Genomic DNA, 14,469 nt, shown 5'->3' with positions numbered 1-14,469 from the left:
AAGTATAGTTATTTAAACATACACATACACACAGACTAAAATGTCTCTGTGGGATTTGAGAGAAGCTGCCCCCACAGGCACTATCAGGAGGTGTGGCCTTGTTGGAATAGGTGTGGCCTACTTAGAGGAAATGGTCTTCTATGGACTGAATGTTTGTACACCCAATTCACATATAATACCCTTATGTGAGTACGTATCTAAAAATACAACTAAAACTTCAAATATAAACATGTCTTACAAAATGTTAAAACTCAGACTTTTAGTATATCTTGTTATTAAATCAATTTGCAAGACTGAAAATTATATACTAATAGAACATGTACAAATGCAAAAGGGTTCAATGTACTAAGTCAAAAACTAAATTTTCCTGTTTTACTATTTTATAGTAGATGCCTACAACTTTAATATGCTGAAGTATCATTGGTTATTACAAAAAATTTATTATGATATTGTTGCAGGATATTTGCTCATAATGTGAACCCCAAGATTGCATTATTTACTGGAAAAAAAAACTGTTTCTAGTTGTGGTATGGCTCTGCCCCGGCACACACTTTTAATCCAAGAGCTTTCTGCCTGAATACTGTAAACAGGAAATTAAAATCAAATAGGTCAAGAGGCAGGCCAAGCAGCCAGCTCACAGGAAGTGAACACGAGATTATTAAGGAAAAACATAGCGAGTAAGAGGGAATCAGGAGGACTGATAGAGAGGCACAGGAAGTAGAAAGAAAGAACACTCAATTGGAGAAGTCTTGTTTGAGGCAGTGGAAGAGAAGGCGGGAGGCGTCAGGATGTTGGTGGAGGAGGACAGTCAGCTAGGTGCTCTCTGACTCTGAGCCAGCAGCCTTTCACCCCAGCATCTCGAACAAGTGAGACTTTGTATAAAACAACATGATAAACTGTTTCAAACTATAAACACTAATTTAATAACTTTTCAAAATAGTTTTGTTTCATGTAAAGTAGTAGTCCAAAGAATATTGATATTTTAAGGCAGAAAATCATTGTTGTGGGAAGGCTGTTGTTCTGTGAAGTGGTGGTTGTGGGAAGGCTGTTGTTCTGTGAAGTGGTGGATGTGGGAAGGTTGTTGTTGTTTTATGAAGTGGTGGTTGTGGGAAGGCTGTTGTTCTGTGAAGTGGTGGTTTGGAAATGTGTTCTATATCTTTTGAGTGTTGAGACTCTGCACAATAAAAATAAATAGACTCACAGTTGTGATAATCAAAATAGTTGCTAGAGGCTAGCTGTGAAACAAAATTACCTTTGTTGAGAACAAGCAATCTCATAAAAAAAGAACTCAGGCTATCAATATTGTGGTAAAATTTAAAGATAACATATGCAAACGACTGACCAACACCACACAACTGATGTGTGTCTGACAGGAATCCCATGGAGGTAATCCAGGTAATTATTATCTATCTACATAACCCTGATTCCGTCAGTACAGTAAAGAACATTAAAAGACAGCACTAAAGATAGAAGGTATACACTATAAGTATTGAAAAGCTTTCAGTCTCAGTTATGAAATACATGAATAAAAATTACAAGTTCTAAAACAGAATACAGACTAATACTTTTAACCACCAAAGCTATATACAGGCTAACTACTATGTGCCAAGATGTGAATGATTACTTACATATGTCCCTTTTTTTAAAATATGCACTGTGTGAAAATGTATTGCTATGATTGGTATAATAAAAGCTGAATGGTCAAAAGCTAGGCAGGAGGTATAGGCAAGATTTCAGTGCACAGAGAGAACTCTGAAAAGAAGGAAGCACAGGAGAGATGCATAACAAGTTGGACACACAGAATGGGACAGAGGTAAAAGCCCCATGGTAGAACATAGATTAATAACAGTATGAGTTAATTTAACTTATAAGAGCTAGTGGGACAAACCTAAGTTAAGGTCAAGCTTTCATAATTAATAAGTCTCCGTGTCATTATGTGTGAACTGGCGACCCAAGGAAAAATCCGACTACACCCCACACATTTTCTTTCTTTATATATAAAGCCTTCTCCTTGGTGCACAGCAAGCAGACGATAACCGGGTGATAGAAGCAGCATGCGGGTGACATCACCATCTATCCGTAAATACTGACCATGCTGCAGTTACTATTTGCTGAAATGCATTTCTTATCATCACACCACTGGCACCCATTTGTGTTGGCAGCACAGCTGGCACAGTCTGCATATCTGTAACATCTGTCATCAGGAGCAGCTGCAACATGAAAGGGAGATGAAACATGTTAGACTGAAAAGAAAGTGTCATGACTCTTAATTCAATACTGACTGCTCACTTTTCATAACTCTAATATTTATTCAACACATCACAATAAATCATTAAAAGCCTCAGAAAAGCACCACAGCATCAAAATGGCCATGGCATGTATAGAGGTTGGAACTGGCAAATGTTAATTTTGCTATGTGATATTTTTATTTATGAATTCATTACAATGAAATAATTTTTATCTTATAAAAAAAGTTAATTATATAATATGGCTTTGCAGAAATTCAATAAGAAAACAACAAATGTAATATATATATATCACTTTTTATTTTTTGAAAGTAAACATTTCTGAGAAATTATGTATTTAAAAATAATTTATCATGTACTATAAAAGAATTTGTGTTACACATAAAATATTCCCATACAGATTAAAAAACTAAAAATAACAAAGAAAATAAATGATTAACTGATATCTAACTCAAGTATCAGACTATAATTTTGAGATTATATTTTTAATTTCTAAAATAAGGAAAAAAGTATAAGCAAAATCAATTCTACTTTTAAATACATAGAGAAGCTTTTAAACCAGAAAGGAAGGGGAAACGCCTCACCTGTCTTAGGGGGGCACTTTGCTCTGAGAATATTATTTATATTCCCTGTCTCCCAAGATTCACAATGATTCTTATTCCAAACACATTTTATCCCAGGACCAGCATTTCTACAGAGCTCTTCATCACGGAAAGCTCTGCAGTTTGGAGGCTTGTACACAAGGATGTCATTAAGGAGTACACTAGAAAATCCACCAAATATATACATTGACCTAGAAAACAACAGGAGGGGGGGAGACATCTTAACAGAGCACAGCTAAGTGGTCTAATGAACTCCTCTGAAAAATACAGATCTAACTACACCTTCTAGCATTTTAAATGTCTGTGCTTATGTCCAACTTTTCCTTAAAATTGTATTTCTAATATACAGTATGATGTAAAGAACCCAGATTAACTATTATAAAATTTTCTTAATGATATTTCAGATAAAAATCTGAAATATAATATAGATCTTAATGTATTATGGAAACATTAAGTTGACAGACATGTTTATTATTAATGTTAGGAAAGGATCAAGAATGTAACATTCTTTTATCAGAAAAAGTATTACCATCTTAATAAAGTAGGAAACAATCTTTTAAGAAATACTTAGCAACTATAATATAATAACAGTAATATATGTTAAGGTACACTTTGGAGTTGCTACCTAGATTTACCATTTTTTTTCTATATTGATTTGTGTATTTTGTTCCATGATGTTGTTTGTTTTGTTTTGGTGTGTTGTGTTTGACAGTGATGTGTACCCTTTCTGGCTTTGAACTCATGATCCTTCTGTTTCAAGGCCAGGCTGTGGGGTGAAAGGCCTGCATCACTACATTAGCCTGGAATTGCCACTCAGTGCAGACACAGAACTTAGAAGTCAGATACTGAGACTTCTTATAAATAAATAAGCAGATTAAAGAAAGGGCTTCCACATTCCAGCTATGTAATGGAGCTCCAAAATACTAAATGCTTAACAACAAACACAATGCTTGCACATCCAAAAACAACGCAACTGTTATCTGTAAACTACTATTGACATTAAAACACACACACACACAACTGGTCCAAATGCTTCCAGAATGCATATTAAACAAAGAAAATAAAAATCAATCTCTATTTTCCATAATAAAGCCTAGGAATTTTAGAATTCACATAAATTTATTATTTTTAGAGTCAATTCATGTCAGTTATAAAGTTTCATTGTGGATAATAATCTATTGTGTGGCATTAGTAGGAAAATTGTATGTAACTGGGATAAGGTATGAATAAATATATAAAAACATTCTGAGTTAAGCATTTTAAATTACTGAGTAAGATGTAGATTATTTACTATCATGAAGATCCACATTAACAAATTCTGGTTAATGAAACAAAAATCATACAAACTTTCTGGGTATGGTGCCTCACACTTATTATCCCAACACTCTGGGGGCTGAGACAGGAGGATTGTCACTAATTCAATGCTAGCATGGATTATATAGTTCCAGTACAGCTAGGCTACAGAATGAGAACTCATCAAAAACAAATAAAACAAAACATTTATATAAACTTAAGAGGAGACCATAATTTAATCCCATACTCCAATTTCCAAAAGATATACTGATAATAATGTCTAGAGAGGTGAATAATCTACAGACATCAAAATTCGCACAGGTGGTTAATGGCAGAAATACAATGAGAATCAGTTTCCTGCTCTGTGTGTAGAACAGGAGGCTAGTCTTTCTTCCTTCTTTAGGTCTTCTCAAAGAGACACTGAGGAAAACAAAGAAGACACAGCGGCCTCACGAGGAGTCTACAGTGCTGAGCGCTTTTCCTTAACCATGTCCACACGCTTAGTGAACTTGATGGGGAAGGAAATGGAGGATGGAGGATGTGGCTAACCAACTGTCTCACATACTCAGGAAAAAGAAAGGGCGTGAAACTGTGTCATTAACAACCAACACAGTGTCAAAGGGCATCAGATCATCTGAACACACAAGAACAACTGTTTTAACCTCTGAAAATGAGAAATGTGCTTTTACCCATTGATGACTACTGCAGAGTGTCCAAATCTGTTGACATCTCTATGAAGATTTGGTTTAGGTAATGTTTTCCATTCATCACAAGCTAAAAATAAAAATAAAAATAAACAGAAATAAAAATTTTAAGAAATTCAAGAGAAATCATATGAAATAATCATTGATGAAATTAGAGACAAAATCAGAAAGCAAAAAGGATGATTAATTTCCCACTACCTAACAACTTAGTATCATTATTCAACTACCATGAAATTTCAATTAAAAATAACTCGTATAAAATTCTTGCCAATAATTTTAAGTAAATGAAAATTAACAAAATAATGAATGAAATTAAGTATCATTCTTCCTTGGAGATAATTTCACTAACGACTTTACCAAAGATACCAAGTTCACATAGTAAAGCCAATGAATGTCACCATAGGGCACACTTGTAAACTCCATCAAGTATTTCCTGGATGCACATAAAAGTAAATGGGACACATAATATTCACTGACAAACTGTCCAAAGTAGAGTCATCCTAATATAATAATTAAATTACTTTAATCATGTTTCAAGAAAATAGCTGCTATATGGTGTTGGAAGAAATACTTCAATTGCACAAAAACCTAAATTTAAAAGCTTTTAAAAAATAACAATAATTCAGTTGTATAAAGACTATGGAAAGAAAAATTGCTATAGAAGAACTGTGCCATATTGAGACAGAAAGGTGGAGAGACACAGGAGATGGAAGAAGGAAAGCAGAATGATGCAAATGCAATTTTCACATATCCAATTCTCAAAAAAGATTAAAAAAGAAGAAAATATATCATCTTGATACAACATTAAAATGAGTGCACATAAACACACAAAACTTTACTGTGTCCAGCATCTGGGGACAGTCTTGGGACACTTCTTACCTCTCAACTTCTTAAACACGCTGTAGTAGAGGTAGGAGGTGATGCTTAGTTTAAGTGTACTAAGCTTTTAAAAGTGCAATTTTAATAACCATGAAGTAAATATAAAGTTAATTTAAAAAGTTAAAATCATACTAAATTACATATTTTCTTTCCTATATACTTGTGCCAATAACACAAATAGTAAATGAGTTTTAATTCAATATCCCTACTAACAACCATCAAAGGAATTATAAAAATCAAAATTATAGTTCATAAACTGAAGCTGGGATACCAAAACAAATAAAATACATCCTGGCTTGTATTTGCCAAAGAGTATTCCCATTTTTAGTTTATAAAGCTCACTTAAGTTGGCCACAACAGCTGTCTATTATTCTAACATGAGAGAGAGAATAAAAATCTAACAATTTTATTTAAGTATTTTTATACCGCTTTCTCCATAGATAGTGTCCATGAAGCCTACCAACATTCCTAAAAGTAAATGCTCAGCAGATTACAAGTGGTGTGTGTGTGTGTGTGTGTGTGTGTGTGTGTGTGTGTGTGTGTGTGTGAGAGAGAGAGAGAGAGAGAGAGAGAGAGAGAGAGAGAGAGAATGGTGTGTGTATACCTGTGTACATGTGTATAAATGTGTGTGTACACATGGACATGTTGATGTGTGTGTGCAGGCAGGCAGGTGTGTTCTTTGTTGTGCAGATGCACACACTAGGGAAGCTGGCCCAGAGCTTCCATGGAGGCTACTATCCCCACCTCGCATCTCGCCTTAGCAGCACTGTGATTACAGATGTTCTACTGTGTGAGCTTTTACATGGGAGCTGGGGATTCGAACTCAGGTCCTCAGGTTTACACAAGAAGTTGCCTACTAAGACATCATCCCATTGCTTTAGAATACATTTTTTTAATCTATAACAAAGGCCTGTGCGTGAAAACAGACTGCCAAATTTTTGTGTTATGATTTAACTTAAGAAATGTGCATAACATGTATTTACAAGGATAAAATTTATATAAAATCACTTCCAAACTTGTTGCTTGTCTACAGAACTTAAAGTAGTCTTCACAAGAATTCACTGAGGTTTACTAAGGAACTGCCTTGTTATAAATGAAGAATTAGATCTTTGGAAGTTAAGCAACATGCTTAAGATTCATTGACAGCTTTTGTCTTTCCACTATTAGACATTTAAGTATTTGAAATAACATGTTAAAAGGATTTTGAGACATTATACTTTTTCTTGGAAGGGGGGGGGGGGGTGACCTATGCATGGTACAAGCTCTAAATAAGAAAAGTAATGAAAATGTTTGAATCAACTAATGAATTCAGGTAGTTAGATGTCAATCATTCATCCAATTCAATAAACATAAAATTATAGTGCTAATTATTTATACTCTGAATTGAGTATAATATTACAATATATTGAAAACACATCACATTGTTTTGATATGTGCTAATAAGACCAGAATATGAAGAATAACAATGCAATGGAGACCTTATTAAGAGAGGTGTGCGGGGTGGGGGATTTAGCTCAGTGGTAGAGCACTTGCCTAGCAAGCAGAAGGCCCTGGGTTCGGTCCCCAGCTCCGGCAAAAAAAAAAAAAAAAAAAGGACAGGTGTGCTCCAAAAGATATAAGATAAAATATACAAAACTCAGACTTTCCACATTGCTAAAATACATGAAGGTCCAATGGCCAAGAAGAATATGCCCTCTTATTAAAATGTAAAAGAAATGAAACAATTAACACACCACTACCACACCAAACTGCTCTGAGCTCTGAAGGCAGCAGATTCAACACTAAGAAATACTATGCCAGGCCATGGACCAAAAGACAGAAATAAATGTGAGCTCTGACGAAGACAACAGATGTGACCTGGGCAAGAAAACCGATCTGCTAAGTCCAGTCAGCACTGACAGCAGCATGCAGCCAGGTGATGTAACCCAGCAAGCCTTCCAGCCACTGGTGACGTCACCATTGCGAAGAGTAGCATGTAGATCTGTGGCAAGTTCACGTGAGAAGCGCAATTCAGACTGGATGCACATGTCCACAGCGACACCATGGGCAGTGGAAAGCCACAGCCCTTTATCCTGCTTCTCTGTACGTAGATCACCGGCCACAGATTGTCACATGACCATACAATCAGAATTTTCTGGCATGAGTGACAGCATCACCAGTAAGAAGATAAGACGAAAGACGAAATGAGAATGCCTGGAGCACAGGGACCAAGGCCTGCATAAGCAGGTAGCTCCGACCGCATGTCCCCCAGCACCGCTGCACCAGCGTCCTTCCTCATCCTGGTAACAGTCCGGAGAGTCCAGATAAAAAGAGGAAAATGCAAAACGCCAGCTTGACATTTAAGTATAAACTGACTATCAACACCACGTTAATATAAGTTACCTACATGTATTCTACTCTGATTCTCACGCTGCAAAATCTCAGTTATTATTGTTCTCTCCAGCTGCAATCTAAAATTATATTTTCTGCCAGAAGAAAATATACTTCTAGAAGAGCCCAGTCATTATCTCTCCACATCAGTTCAAGCTTAGACGATTCAAAACAAATTCTATACAGAATTATAGAGTTTATTTTAAATTGAGAGAGATACACTCCACAACAACAGAAGAAAGACCAGAGTGAAATACACTCATTGGATATATTTGTAAAAACCCACTGCTGCAAGGTATTTAGTTTACAAACCAAACACTTAATACACAGAAGATCAAAAAATTAAAATTACTAGTCTTAAACTGAAATCTGTGCATACTGTACTATCAGAATGACTTATCAACAAGACTTTATATATATATATACATATATAGAATTATTTATATATATAAAATTAGCTGAAATTTTGAGTCAAAATTCTGATATTATTTAATTTACTGATTATGCAGAAAATAATTCAGGTAAGAATGCATTAGTTGGCTAACTTTTCTACAAATTCTCACTCTGTAATCCTGTAAGAATTCTGTTACTACTCCAAACTATTCTCACAATATCTGATATTCTTGGGGCTGAAGAGGGGCTCAGCAGTTAAGAGCACTGGCTGTCTTCTAAAGATTCCTGGCTCGATTCCCAGCATCCACATGCCAGCTCACAACTGTCTGTAACTTCATTTCAGAGCATCCAATGCCCTCTTCCGGCCTCTGCAGGCACCAGGCACCTAAGGGTACGCAGATACAGATGCAAGCAAAGCACTCACACACAAAATAAGGGCTAACAAGTGCCTTGAGCACTGAACTCCATTCTAAGAGTGTGGCCGAAAAAGAATGAATAGGCTGCACATGTGAGTGTCGAAATGAGGCCGGTACAAAGAAAAATTTAACCCCTTCAGTACTTTTGTAATGTAAAGACAAATTTCTTACTGCTGCCTAGAGTTTTCCATCCACCTTAGAATTATTGGTGATGAACAAGGTTTGTTTCTGCTTTTAGCAGTCACACCTTCCTTAATGTTCTAAATATTCCTCAGTGCTACAGCTCCTCAGGACTGTCCGCCCTGCTGGTCACAGAGGACGCCACTGCCTCCCAAATGAGATGACTTCCAGGTGTTTTAGCGTAAAACGGTATTCCCGAAGTTATATTTATACATTCCTTGATAATTAATCATAATTCCATTTCTAGAACAAGTCCTACTTAGTTAGATCATTTTGAAACAGTGCTGGACTCTATTTGCTAATGCTCTATGTGAAACCATCGCCTCTGTGTGCACGACTGCTCCCCACTGCATCCCTCCGTGTGTCTGTGTGCACGACTGCTCTCCCCACTGCATCCCTCCGTGTGTCTGTGTGCACGACTGCTCCCCACTGCATCCCTCCGTGTGTCTGTGTGCACGACTGCTCCCCACTGCATCCCTCCGTGTGTCTGTGTGCACGACTGCTCTCCCCACTGCATCCCTCCGTGTGTCTGTGTGCACGACTGCTCCCCACTGCATCCCTCCGTGTGTCTGTGTGCACGACTGCTCCCCACTGCATCCCTCCGTGTGTCTGTGTGGCACGACTGCTCCCCACTGCCATCCCTCCGTGTGTCTGTGTGCATGACTGCTCTCCCCACTGCATCCCTCCGTGTGTCTGTGTTCACGACTGCTCTCCCCACTGCATCCCTCCGTGTGTCTGTGTGCACGACTGCTCCCCACTGCATCCCTCCGTGTGTCTGTGTGCACGACTGCTCCCCACTGCATCCCTCAGTGTGTCTGTGTGCACGACTGCTCCCCACTGCATCCCTCCGTGTGTCTGTGTGCACGGACTGCTCTCCCCACTGCATCCCTCCGTGTGTCTGTGTGCACGACTGCTCTCCCACTGCATCCCTCCGTGTGTCTGTGTGCACGACTGCTCCCCACTGCATCCCTCCGTGTGTCTGTGTGCACGACTGCTCTCCCCACTGCATCCCTCCGTGTGTCTGTGTGCACGACTGCTCTCCACTGCATCCCTCCGTGTGTCTGTGTGCACGACTGCTCCCCACTGCATCCCTCCATGTGTCTGTGTGCACGACTGCTCCCCACTGCATCCCTCCGTGTGTCTGTGTGCACAACTGCTCTCCCCACTGCATCCCTCCGTGTGTCTGTGTGCACGACTGCTCCCCACTGTATCCCTCCGTGTGTCTGTGTGCACGACTGCTCTCCCCACTGCATCCCTCCGTGTGTCTGTGTTCACGACTGCTCTCCCCACTGCATCCCTCCGTGTGTCTGTGTTCACGACTGCTCTCCCCACTGCATCCCTCCATGTGTCTGTGTGCACGACTGCTCTCCCCACTGCATCCCTCCGTGTGTCTGTGTGCACGACTGCTCCCCACTGCATCCCTCCGTGTGTCTGTGTGCACAACTGCTCTCCCCACTGCATCCCTCAGTGTGTCTGTGTGCACGACTGCTCTCCCCACTGCATCCCTCCTTGTGTCTGTCTGTCTCTGTGTTCACCACAAGTCTCTACAAACACTCTTTTTGGTGCAGATTTTCTTTCTAGAATACTTAACTTTGTAATTTTCATATTTAAAGCAATCTTTGGACAGGCATAGTGGCTCACACCTATAACACCAGCATTTGGGGCCTGTGACAAGATCACTGTGAGTTTGAGACCAGTCTATGCTTCAGACAGCACTCAGGCCAGCGTGTGCTACGAGAGTGTGCGCAGGACAGCAGCCTGAGCTATAAATGAGACCTCTCTCAAAGAAAAAGAAAATAAAACAAAAACAACAAACTAATGCCCATAGGCAAAACACAAAGACAATCTCTCAAAATGCTTGGAGAAGTTGGGGGGAGGGGGAGACCAGGGCAGCTGCTGCTGTTCCCCTCACCAAACACCAAAGAAAAGGACACTTCAGCCAAGATTCACCACAGGAACCAGCATGAAAGGTTTCAAGGGTTTTTTTAAACTACAAAGTTACAAATTGGCTCTTTCTGGTAGCAGGCTCAGCAAGGAGGCACTAACAGCAAGGCAGTTGGAATTTTCAGAGCTCTTTTGGAATGTTCCAAAAAATAAATAAGTAGATTATTTAATTTGCATATGATTTTGTCATGAAATTATGGGCTGTATCCATTCTACATGATTCATACACAACACTCCACAAGGTTGTACAAAATTATGTATGCTATGCATCATAAACTAGGTAAGTGATACTTTAACTCTGCTGTATAATAAAGTGATTAAGCTTATGCATCATTATTTTACTAATACCAAATAAAATATTACTGCTGAAAATACGGAGTTGTTTTTCCATTTTTAATATTTTTATGTAATCACTACCAAGGAATTGATTTTGTAAGTGAAATCATCATGTTCCAAGAATGAATTCTTGGAACCATCAATAACTAAATGGTCTCACAGTTTACGTTTCCTGGCATGTGTAAGACACTGTCAGAGAAATCCTGCTCCTTTGCCAGAATCACCTAACTCAGGATTTCCACTTTTATCTTTCTAGTACCTTTTAAAAAATTAATTAAATTACTTTTCATTTTGTTTCAGACTTTTATCTGAATTTTGAACAGGAATCTATCTTTACCAGAAAAAAAATATAATTTTAATCTTGAAAAAGGTACCTTGCAGCACTCTAAAGGCCATATTATCACTAAATAACAGAAAAATGAATAAAAACTTCAGATCCCAAAATCTGAATTCAAGCAACATTTGCAACAAAACATTAAGTAATGAGCCCTAAGTGTTATAGTTGGTCGAGGCTCATTGACTAGCTCTGGCTATATTTTGAGCTGTATTTCAGTCATGTTTAAATCTAATCATTTATGATTATATGTATGTGTGTGAATATATGCGCATGAGTGCCAGTGCCCTTGGAAGCTGAAGGTGGACCCCTCTGGAACAGGAGTTCCCGGCAGGTGTGAGCCACCCAACATGTGTGATAGAACCCAAACCTGCAGCCTCTGCCGCTCTCAACCAATCCACCTCCCGAGCCCCTTCCCTCACTTTCTGAGGATTTTGTCTTGCTTTAATTATGTGTGTGTGTCTGTCTGTCTGGGATGGGAATGTGTACTTGAGTGCAGCTGCTCACAGAGGACTTAAGAGGACATCAGACCCTCTGCAGCTGGAGCTTCAGCAGCCGTGAGCTGCCAGGTGAAGTGCTGAGACTCTGCAACGTATATTCTCTTAACCACTGAGCCATCTCCGGTCCTTCTGTCTGTCAGCCACTGTTTGAAAACAGATGGCTAGCGACTGATCTCTAACAATCAGGTTATATAGGCCTGGTTTTCTTTTGTTTCAATTTTCCCAACAACCTCTCAAGGCATTCCAGACTGCAGACCGCAGTAGTTTGAAAATATGCTGGCTAAATCTCTACTACACGCAACACTATAAGCACTGTGAAGACAAAGTTATATTTCCAAAGATTAATGATTTCACTATATAAAACATACAGTGGCACCAAGATTGAAACTGAGTTTTAGAACAATGAAAACTTAATATTGGCATAAATTTGTTTAAAAATCATGTAACACCTCAGGTGCATTTCATTCAAATGTGACATAGAATAGTCCTTATACGAGAAAGAAAACATGATTTTAAACGCATTTTCTAGCCAGGCGGTGGTGGCGCACACCTTTAATCCCAGCACTCAGGAGGCAGAGGCAGGTGGCTCTCGAAGCCAGCCTCGTCTTAAAAAAAAAAAAAAAAAAAAAAAAAAAAATTCTATTTGGTTCTTTATAATGTTTATCATTGCTTCTGAGAGATAATAACTACTTGAAATAAATTTTCTTTTGTGTGAAAAAAATACAAAAATATTTTCTTCATGATAACTCTGCAATGATTCGTGCTGCCAAGGAGAAATATAAATACAAATAACATGGGAGGGCTTTACTGGGAAGTCTATACAGACCATCAAGTAGATAAAAACCCGACGCGGAGCTTGATGGTTGCCCACAGGTTTTTGCTGGCAGTGTTAACAAAAGTCAAAACTGTCCTGTGTTAAACATAAACTGTGTACACCATGCTATTCTTCCTTCAGTCTCCATAAATTTATTTCAAAATAAAATAGATATTTGCTTCTACCAATCCGCAGCACTAAGAAAGAAACATTATTAAATCTACGTCTTCTCGTAATGTATGGGACATTAAGAACACATAATGGGTCCAACCGATCAGCATGGTGGAGTCAGGCAGACAGATGACAAGTTTTAGAATCATGGCCTCTATATATTCCTTTAGCTCAGTTCCTGTTTGATTTTCTGACAGCTGAGCTAGTAACACACTGTTACAAGATCTTTAGAGAAGACACAAATTTTATATATAAATCCTTTCACAGTTAACTAGTGCTTAGAGTTAATTAGAATACTGATAATCCAACCTCTCTTCCAATTTCTTTCTGAAACAAAACTTGGTTTTTTTAGCCTCCATAAAGTTTTTTGATACATAAAACTGAAATATAATCTTTAATAATATGATAACATAAAAATAGATTCTCAGTACATCACTTACCAAAAAGAGCTCAATCTTACACAGTTCATTAAAATACAAGCTCTGTGTAGAAAGAAGCTCACCAAAGAAATGAATGTAAAAGTTTAAAATCCCACTTTGTGGATTTTTAACAATAACAGTGACAGCCTACTCTTTTACTTTAAAAAATTCCACAGAAGAAATATGGATGAACAAAAAATAAACAAATACAGGTTTCATTGTCCTCCAGAAAAATAGCTCACTGCCAGCTGGAGTCACTGTCACAGTTAACCTATTTTTCTGTATCTCGATGATTACGAGCTTTCTAAAAGCTGGGACCATCCCGTGTTCATCATCAGGAATTACTCTGTACTACTATTTCAGAAGTAACACTTTGCTCATTTGAGACTGAATAATCACAAACTCGCCATAGTAGCATCCTTAACTTAAAAGAGCATAAAGATCAAAATGCTCTCTAACTGTCAATTGTTCTTTCTTGTGTGGTCACATGAAATAATCTAACAAAGCAGATTATGTATCTTTATGATGCTGAACACTAAATCTGTCTCACATCTAGTTAGTCTCCTTTATTTTTACATATCAAGTGAATAGCTTTGAACTTGATATAGTACTTTATTCAAAAGTATCAAAGGGCACTCTGTACTGTAAACATATCAGCTAGCTTCTAGCAAGAACATGACAGAGAAACTATTTTCACTACAATGGTGTACTGGAGAGTTAAATTAAGTATTTCAATGAATGCATCCACTTACATATAAAATCAACAATAATTTCGCATAATGAACAAGTGAATACTACAGCTATTTCTGGTTCTCTGGGAAAGGCCTTATTTAGTTTTTGGGTTTTGTTTTGTTTTTCCCATTGCGAG

At 38.1% G+C, this 14,469-nt stretch overlaps 1 protein-coding gene across 2 annotated transcripts in view; it reads right to left on the bottom strand.

Moving 5' to 3' along the window:
• Positions 1-14,469, bottom strand: part of Atrnl1 (attractin like 1) — a 577,179-nt gene that overhangs the window by 490,501 nt on the left and 72,209 nt on the right. For both annotated transcript variants that reach the window (XM_036173756.1, XM_036173764.1), the window contains exons 11-13: positions 4,831-4,915; positions 2,831-3,039; positions 2,092-2,210 (exon numbers count right to left, since the gene is read on the bottom strand). In XM_036173756.1, coding sequence (XP_036029649.1) covers positions 2,092-2,210; positions 2,831-3,039; positions 4,831-4,915 — 413 coding nt within the window. The remainder of the gene's footprint in view (positions 1-2,091; positions 2,211-2,830; positions 3,040-4,830; positions 4,916-14,469) is intronic.

This window comes from Onychomys torridus, chromosome 1, assembly GCF_903995425.1.
Source record: "Onychomys torridus chromosome 1, mOncTor1.1, whole genome shotgun sequence".
NCBI classification, from domain to species: domain Eukaryota; kingdom Metazoa; phylum Chordata; class Mammalia; order Rodentia; family Cricetidae; genus Onychomys; species Onychomys torridus.
The sequence above is the reverse complement of the archived record's forward strand: the minus strand, read 5'-3'. Positions and strand labels throughout refer to the sequence as shown.